Raw genomic sequence first — 9,970 nt, 5'->3', positions numbered from 1 at the left:
TTTAAAAAAATCATAAATGGGGTTTTATAATCCAAAACTGAAACATTTATTCATTGCTTTAGAATCTGCCAAGCAATTCCAGACCATGCTTTCCAAATTCAGTCTTCTTTGCTGTTTTCTAGACTTCTGAGATCTAGTATTTATAATACTCCATTCTAAATATACAATTTTAGATAACTACTGTACACTTGTTGGAAAGAGTTTTCTGAGAACAGTCCATCAAATATAAAGAATGGTTTCTGTCCAAGGATCAGTAGTGAGGGGAAAATATTAAACACCTTTCAAGAAATCATTTATTCATTAAAAAAAAAAAAACAGAACCAGTGAGTTCTCTGTCCTATAAAATTAATCTAAATTATTTTTGTAGACGTTGGTAATATTTTCCCCCCACACAGGCCTCAATCCTACTTAATTTTTTATGCAAAGTCACCACTGGAATTTACTGAGAAAAAAAAAAAATCCCAGGTGTTATTTCAAGGAAGAACAGGTTACTTCTAAGGAAAAGAGCTGCCCTGGTAGTTTCTCTCAAATGCTCATTTTAAATAAAAATGGCTAATGGAAATATTTTTTAAACCAATTTTGGGTACTATGCAACATTACATGAAATAGAAAATCAAAACTTCTCTTTTCTAGGAAATTTTCCACCTTTAAAGAATACAATTTATTCACCTTTTTTTCCCTTCTGACTGCCTAATTCAATATTTTTTTTTAAATTCTGCATCTCAGTGTATCAAGAGTTCTTTTTCAAATGTTCTTTACAACACAGAACACAGACTCCAGAGCAACGTTCTCAAGTCACACTGTTTAACTACAATGAAGTAAGAAATGAAAATGGACGGATATCTTAAGATAGGTATTCTCTCTCCTCTGAAGAGGAGCAAACTTTTAACAAGTGAGCAACAGAACTCCATTCTCTGCAACTCCCTCAAACTAAGAATACCTCCATTTAATAATATATTATTTTAAAAAATTAAAGTTTGGTCACTAGGAAAGACAGAACAAAAATTACTCCCTTCTCCCCAAACAACAACCCAAACAGTTTTAGTCACTCCCTCCCTTTACTCCCCACAAAAACAGGAAAGTAGTAGGGGCCCAAAGCTTTACATGTGAAATCTCAGCTCCTAAAACATTGCTATTTGCTCAAAAGTTGTAGGTCTACTTATTTCATTCTCCAATACTTCCCCCATTTGTAAGTTTATTTCCATACACACACACATGCACACACACTCGCACACACTCACTCTCAAGTAAGACACTTTTTTTGTGTTTGTTGATAAATTATGAGGAATACGAACTAGGTGTGCACAGGATTTCATAGGTGCTTTGTAAACATCAGAGTCACTTGGATCCTTTTCTCCAAAAACTTGAAATCAAGTTATACAACCAGGGATCACTACTTTCCCAGACGCTGTTCGCAGGCTGCATGTTGACGAAGGGCAGAGAAAAAGTCCTCATAACTGATGTTTAGGTGGGAAGGCAAAGAGACAATTTCAGTCAATCTGATTTGCCAGGGAAGAAAGCCTAATGTGCTGTCCACAGGACCAAACTTCAATACTAAATCAGGATCAGGGAAACCATTTGAACTAAGTAAACGGTCTAACATATCTACATCCAAATCTGTAGCTCTCTTTTGCTGCTGGGTTACTAACTGCCAAAAGTCCTGAGCAGCTCTCACAATATCTGCTTTTCCATCTTCTGGGGACAGCACCTTCACTATCGAATGGCAATTTAAAACTTGATCATCTTTGTCATTACTATTTGCAAACCCTGGTGAGTATTTGGAACAATCTAGGCCCAGAAGTTCCTGCTGTTGTTTTAAAATTTCATCCATCAATCTGGAATTATTTCTTTTGAAAATACCTTGGTGGTCGTAGACGCTAATGTAGGAGATACCCACGGCCATACACCGCACCACGATGCTCGCGATGTCCGAGAAGCTGGGTTCCTGCTCGTCCGCGGTGATCACCAGGCCCATGAGTACAGGCAACTTCTCCAGGGAACGGCCGTCCGCGCGCCAGCGCAGCCTGGGGTGGGCGGCGGCCGGACCCGGGCCCTGGAGCGGGTGCCGGTGGTGACGGCGGTTCCTGCCTACTGCCGCGGGCTCACGGAGCGTAAAGCCGAGCGGCGCTAGGACCGCAGCGGAGGCTGCACGGTAGCAGCGCCTCCAGATCCAGCTCCAGGTGCCAAACCGAACGCGGAGCCAGGAGGTGAGCCTGCGGTGCGGACAGAGCAGCGCGTGTAGCACCCGCCACACCAGCTCGTACAGCCCCGTCATACTCTTGTGGCGCTCGGGCGCCCACCGCACCCTCCCACCCACACCCGCGGCGTGATGGCTTTTTATCCTCCCCTGCTGCCGTCGCGGGCCATCGCTCCGTGTCCCCCCACCCCCGCGCCCGAACCCCTTTCCACTGCCGATCATTCATTTTTTAATTGAGTTTTTTTAGCAACTTATGTTATGGTTTATGGATTCCAGGTCTAAATTTCTTTTAGTATCAGGCCACCATGTACATTTAAAGTGTAAAAATACTAAGAAATACTGTGTATTTTCTAAGAATTAAAGATAAATTTGAATTTTTTTTGTATTTACTTGGAAGTGATTGTACTAAAATAACATTCTTTAAATGTCAAGCAACCACAATACTAAGCACAGCTTATATTACAAAGATATAACGTGGTATTTAAAAAAATGTTATTTGTAAACATTTTATTCATAATAAGTTATCTATTCTAATGCAGATGTTTAAATAAAATTTAAAGCACAATATGGTAGATACTAAGAAGTTTAAACAACTAAGGGAGCATATAAAATACAAGCCATTATAATGAGAGAAATTAAGACTGTTAATGAAATATGATAAAGCCCTAATATATCTGAAATGCATTTGTTTCTACATTGTCTATATTCTCATCCTTGTTTTGAAGATAAAGAAAATCAATTCTTTCCAACTACTAAATATGGCATAAATGTTATCACCTATTTTATCTTTGCACATATGCGGTGCTTCTTCATTCTCAAAGGAAAACAAAAATCTGATATATTTGATCAACCAAATCAAAACTGTACTATGTGGGCTGTTGATCACTGGGTATTTGAAGTCCATTTTTATTGTTTCTATTGCAATTTCAAAACAAATTTGAAGTCCTTATCTTTCATAGAATTTCAGTGGCTAGAATGTCTTCTGCTAAATGAATGTAATATTTACTTTGAATGAATGACAATACCTAACTTATCTATTGGTCCATTAACCTTCTGTATTAGTATATATCAATTGGTATGCATTGACCCAATTAGCACGATTTTAATCATGCATGCATACTCATGCATATTTTATCACATTTGCATATTTTATCACATTTGCATCATATTCATATATAAACATATACATGTATATATATAAACATACATATATAAATATATATGTAAAATACATGCTCTCATAGAGTTTAATGGTATATAATTACTTCCACTGACAGTTTCCATGGCTCTTTTTAAGGATGATGAGTTGACATTTTTTTTTCTTTGTTCTGTTTAGTTATACATGGCAGTTGATTATTGGTGAATAAGAAAATTTAGTTTTGAAAAGTCTATATTTTCTGTTCTAAATTTTACAGAATATATTTTCTGACTGCTGTTCTTTATTATAGATTTTTATAATATTCAAGAAGTATATTTACCACGCATTTTCTATCTATCCACTAATCAATGTATCCATCAAAGTAAATTGAAATGGAGATCAGGTCTGAAAAATCCCTGAGCAAAGTAAATTAGTCCATGAAGATAATTTTAACCTTATTTGAATTGCAAATATAAGTGAAACATAACTTGGACTATTTCTTGTAAACACTTATATTAGAAAAAAATTAAAGTTAAGTTCATCTAATCAGAAGCAATCATTCTAAAAAGGCCTGTCCTTTGTGCTTCAATGGAGTCCAAACCACATTTTTCTTTCTCTTTCTTTATATTTTTTTTTTGGTTCTTCCCAATTCATAAATTGTCTCTTGTTCAAATAAACTATTTAATATTTTCATTACGTTTAATTAAGAAAGTTTAAAAAATATACATATATATCAATTTTTCATTTACTTACATTTTTCTTAAGGAAAAATTGGGAAATATAATACAGTTTTCTTGAATTACATTTCAGTCCTTCTTAAGAGAAATTATGACTTTCATATTTAGGTAAGCAGAAAACTTAATCAAGAGGTATATGAAAATTACAGGTTTGAAAGAAGAGAAATAAAGCACATAGGTCATATTATTTCATTGAAAGCACAATATGAACTTTGAGAAAATACTTGATTGTGAAATAAATCCTTCTAATAAAGAAAATAATGTATGTTTTGTATTTAACTATCCTTGATTAATTTATTCATGTACTCTTCCTGTTATTTAATGTGGACATATAATTATAATTTAAAGAATTAATAATCACCTCAAAATTCTACTTCCTATTAGTTAGAAAGAGACTTAATTGTGAATATAATCACAAGAAATTTGCATTGAAACTGCACAGCCATGGCCACTCATGAGAAGTCATACACAAGCTAGTATTTCAGCTTCAAAAATTACTTGTAGAAATTATGTTTATATTTGCAGATATACGAGTAACAAGTTTTATTGAATCTTAGATTGTGCATGTATATATGTAAATGAAGAATTATCCAAAGGATACTGCTGTCATATATAAACACACTAATCAGAATGAATATATATTGCAACTTAATTGATTTCACCAGTACCTTTGGTCTTGTCTGTTGGTCTTTGAAGTCTTCCTAAGAAAATTAGTTTGCCTGAACTGAGTGTTGATTGTGGTCCTATCATTATACTGCTGTGATATATCTAAGCATGACCCAAAGAATATTTGTTGGGATGAATATTTTATTCCACATCAGAGAGAGCTTTCGCAACAATCTTTGTGGCATTACATTGGCCTACAATGCCAAATGAGCCTGGCGAGTTCCTTCTGGATCAACAAATGTGCAACCAGAGATTGCCAGCAGGTCACAGTGATGTTACTCTCTAGAGAATTACAGCAGATTGGATATTTCTGTAGAGCAGAAAAAGGGAAGCCAGTGAGAGTAACACAATGATTTTCAAATTAAAATCAATTAGCCTTATAATATAACCTTATTTAGTATCATAATTGATTAGAATGCTGATAAAGGCTTGGTCCCTGAAGGTGTGTCAAGAAGCTAACATTTAACTCTTATTAGTTTTGTTGTGTTCTCTCTTTGGATTTAATTACTGGATATTTATTTATTTATCTTACAAAGTATGAAAATAAAGGTTTGGTAGTTTTTTTGTCATATGAGTTATCTAGAACATTATTCATATTGCTAAGATGGCTTCATCCTCCTATGCTTCAAATTCTAGACAAAAATCTTAAATGTACTTTGATGACTATTGGTGCAGACATATGACAATAAAAATGATGAGATGGGAATGCCAATTACCTTGCTTTGATCATTACATGCCACATATATGAAATGAATTATTACTCTGTTCTCCTTAAGTATGAATAATTATGTGTCAGCTGAAAAGACAAAATCATTTTAAAAAGCGACAGTGTTGTCGAATTTCTCGATGGAGGAGCTATAAGACCATAGATGAGAAGGCTGATTCTCTGAAAGACAGCTCTATTATTGCAACAGAAATAGGTATGACAGGGCTAAATTAGAAAACCTGTAAATAGTAGGATTCCCTTCCTCATGTGATCTTAGCTAAGCCTACTTTCTTTCTAGACTCCACCTAAAAATCATTTTCCTTTCTGATGTTCTAGCACAAACCTTCAAAGGATCTTTGTTCCCACTTAGGTCCATGTAGGAAATACTGTCTCTTCAATGTCCTTTTATCAAATCTAGTAGGGTTTCTCATATCCAAAATTGATGATTGTAGTTATTTATCAATTTTCTTAACTTCTATACAAATGTTTATATAGTTTAACATGAATGGTGGTTATTGTAAAAGAAATAAAGATAAAAGCACTTGGCTTCTAATAGCATGATTGGCTTTCATGTGAATTAGGAAATGCCTAGATGTCAAGAATGGGCATAAATGTGAATTCAGTTGCTATCAACATCCATGTGGTTGTGTTACTGTTGTATGATGATTTTAAGTCCTTTGGGTGTAAACCAAGGAATGGGATAGCTAAGTCAAATGATGGTTATATTCCAAGTTTTTTTGAGCAGTCTCCATACTGCTTCCCATAATGGATGAACCAATTTGCATTCCCACTAGCAATGTATGAGTGTACCTTTTTTCCCCACATCCCCGCCAAAATTTATTGTTGCTTATGTTCTTGATAATTGCCATTCATACTGAAGTGAGATGAAATCTTAGTTTTTATTTGCATTTCCCTAATTGCTAGAGATAGTGAACATTTTTTCATATATTTGTTGATAAATTCTATTTCTTCTGCGAAGTGTCTGTTCAGTTCCATAGACCATTTATTGATTGAGTTATTTGTTTTTTGGGTGTTGAGTTTTTTGGGTTCTTTATATATTCTGGAGATTAGTGCCTATCTGAGGTACCTGCGGTAAAGATTTTCTCCCACTCTGTAGGCTCTCTTTTCAGGTTATTGATTGTTTCCTTTGCTGAAAAGAAGTTTCCTAGTTTGAATCCATACCTTTTATTGATTCTTGATTTTACTTCTTGTGCTCTAGGAATTTTGTTAAGGAAGTCAGGTTCCAAGCCAGCACGGTGAAGATTTGGGCCTACTTTTTCTTCTTTTAAGTGCAGGGTCTCTGTTCTAATGCCTAACTCTTTGATCTACTTTGAATTTAAATGTGGTATATACACACAATTAAATATTACTCAGCCTTAAATAATTAAATTATGGTATTTGCAGGTAAATAGATGGAGCTGGAGAATATCATGCTAAGTGAAATAATCCAACCCAAAGAAACCAAAGGCTTAATGTTTTTTCTGATATGTTGATGCTAATTCACATTAACAGGTGGTGACTAGGGAAAAATAGAGGTGCTTTGGATTAGGCAGAGGGTAGTGAAGGGAGGGGAGAGAGTATGGGGGCAAGAAGGATAGTAGAATGAATCAGATATTATTACCCTATGTACATATATGATTACATGATTGGTGTGATTCTACAACATGTATGACCAGAAGAATGAGAAGTTATACTCCATTTCTGTATGATGTGTCAAAACGCATTCTACAGTCATGTATAACTAATTAGAACAAATAAAAGAATGGGCATAAATGATTTGTAGGGACTAGAGTTAACATGGGGAAATTTGGCTGTACAATATTGTATACATGTAAGTTAGACAACTGGAATTTAAATCTAGGATTTCTGAATCCAAAGTTCATGATTGTTCTAGTGTATACATTATAATTTTGCTTATCATTGTAGTGTTCTGGAAATCACAGATTGTTTAAGACTCTCTTTGAAACAGAGAAATTCTTTAAAGGACTGGAATTTTTTTTATCTAAATCTTGAGAATTGAAGAGAAATTTTATTGGAAAAAAAGAAATTCTGGTAGATAAAGTGGCAAAACAAAGAGATGTATCTTTGATAAGACTGTGATAAGATATAAGATACAGATACATAAAAGATCACAAAATGTGAATGGTGGATTTGGAGATTGTAGCAAACCTGATTAATCAAAGATAAAAATATAACTAAAGAATAGCAAAAGTCAGAGGAAAAACAGACTTCAAGAGGAAGATGATGTTGGATTTTCTGCAATACTGTGAAATAACTAAGCTAGAAGAGAATGAGAAAGCAGCTGTTACATTTGATAATGGAAGGTGGCTTAGTGTCTTTAGAGAACCAATATTTTGGTCAGAGTGACATTTAGAGAGACTGTGATAAGGAGAAGGAGTAAAAAAAATCACCCAAATACAAACAAATATTAAACAATCACTTTTCCAAACACTCAAATGAAAATTAAGATACTTGAAAAAACGTTTACATCTTCTTAAATGATATTGTTAGTGTTTGAATTTCGAATGTCACCTTACACGTTTTGACCAATAGATTTATTTGACCATGTTTTGTACTAATACTTTTTCTTCAAGAATGAATGCTTTCTTTTAACCCTGTTGTATTTATAACATTGTTTAGCTAAAGCTTCATATTGTGTCTTGTAAATCTACTTCCTGCATGGGTAAAACTCTTGGGAACAATAGACACTAAACAATGAAATTTTAAACAGAAAAATCCATGGGACTTTGGATTCATTGTTCTAAGAGAAATTAAGGACAAAGGATGTGCTAGACCATTACATTTAAGAGGATTCAAATCTGGAAGTAAAGTTTGTATCAACTATCCAATCAGTAAATTTCTTCCCATACGTAGCTATCAAGGCATGCTCTGACTTCTGTGGTACCTCACATTGGACATAGTAGCTGAATGGGTAAAATTAATTTATTATATATTAAACATCACCTGACTAAAACTAGTATATATAAGAAAAAGATGCTACGTGAGAAGGGAGAGCTGGGGGAATTTTCACCCCTGATTTTACCTGAGGTGTTACATTACAGTTAACAGCAGACTCAATGCAGACTCAAACTTTGGCTGGTTCCAAGGTAGAAAAAATCATCCCTGGAAGGGAAGAAAAAAATCGCTGACATTTCCTTAGACACTATTTTTTCCAGATTATGAGCACAGAAGAATGGATGAAGAGGGAAAACACGTAATTTCTTTATGAGGAAGATTTGGGAAACAAGCTAGTAGAGAGGGAAGAGGAAGAAAATTTCTACAAGCAATGGATTTTAGTTTATAAAACTGTAAACACTGAACTTTATAAGAGTTTATTTTCTGAATTTAATCTAAGCAGCCGTATGCCACATTTTCTTTCACCTACAGAAAAGCACAGTGAGTTACACAGGGGCAGTGTGGTTTTCCCAGGCTCAGGCAAGTCTGGTTGTTCGGATGGTGAGTGACCTCCCACAGCAAGATCAGTAACTCTTCTTCACCTTAAAATTATTCACTCTTTATTTTATAAAATATATATTTTACCCGAATCTTTCCTTCTGCAGCTTCCAGATTCCAATAATTGGACATAAACTCCTTAAGTAAAAGTAAAACAAAGTGAGTTTGTATTCCAGACTGAAGAACTTTAATGTTCAAGAAGCATCCAGAACACTGTAACTCATTTTTGTCTCAATGAAGATAAGATAATTTTAAGTACTTTGATCATTGTATCTATCTATCTATCTATCTATCTATCTATCTATCTATCTATCTATCTATCTATCAACTATCTATCTATCCGTCCCTTCCTCTCATTCAGTGGAAACACCCACAAATATATCAAACAAAGCTGAAAATTCTGCCTTTTTCTCCCTTACTTCTTACATTCTTCATCCCAATTAGTCTTATTCTTAATTGGTCTGATAGCTTTGGTGTTTGCCAAGTACTTTGTGATTTGTGAGACACTCAAAATACTCTGGTCCCTACGTGTGTTGCAGTGTTTGGGTTGAATCACTACAGCTGCAGTTCCCAAATGGAATCTGGACCAGTTTTATGAAACTCATCTTCAGAAAAATTGACACTTAGACAATGACTCCAGCCAATCTCCATTTATACAAGACTAAGACAGGAATACTGAATATACATTTTGTAAGAGGAAACTCCTCTATCCTTAAATGGAGAGGAGTGAGTTAAAAAAGAAACTGCAAATACTTGGGTGGGAATGGAAAGTAGAAATAGGGGAGGAAAAAGATAATGATCTAGAATATGTCTCAAATAAACACACCACAATTAAAAATTCACTTACAGTGCAGGTATTTAGATATGCTGAAGTTCACTGCCAATTCTGGGAACTATCAATTAAAGGGTGGAGGGGAAGCATATGGTCACATCTTAATAATGCAAAAATAAATGAGTTGAAGCATAAGATGGCACAAATATCATGTGCACCCAGTCTGTCAATCTTTATTACTCATTGCATGCAGAAATACATCCTGTTCCATACAGTGTGCTCAAGCAACAAACCAGCAATG

The 9,970-nt window shown here is 34.6% G+C and overlaps 1 protein-coding gene across 1 annotated transcript; it reads right to left on the bottom strand.

The window, feature by feature from the left end:
- Positions 1–260: 260 nt before the first annotated feature.
- Positions 261–2,290, bottom strand: LOC306659918 (dehydrodolichyl diphosphate synthase complex subunit NUS1-like). Its single transcript, XM_079137878.1, has one exon. The coding sequence runs from the start codon at positions 2,273–2,275 to the stop codon at positions 1,394–1,396; it is 882 nt and encodes a 293-aa protein (XP_078994004.1). The 5' UTR covers positions 2,276–2,290; the 3' UTR covers positions 261–1,393.
- Between the last annotated feature and the right edge of the window lie 7,680 nt (positions 2,291–9,970).

The sequence above is a fragment of the Sciurus vulgaris genome (genome assembly GCF_902686455.1).
Source record: "Sciurus vulgaris genome assembly, chromosome: 4".
Classification (NCBI taxonomy): Eukaryota; Metazoa; Chordata; class Mammalia; order Rodentia; family Sciuridae; genus Sciurus; species Sciurus vulgaris.
Note: the sequence above shows the minus strand (reverse complement) of the source record. Positions and strands in the feature narration are given on the sequence as shown.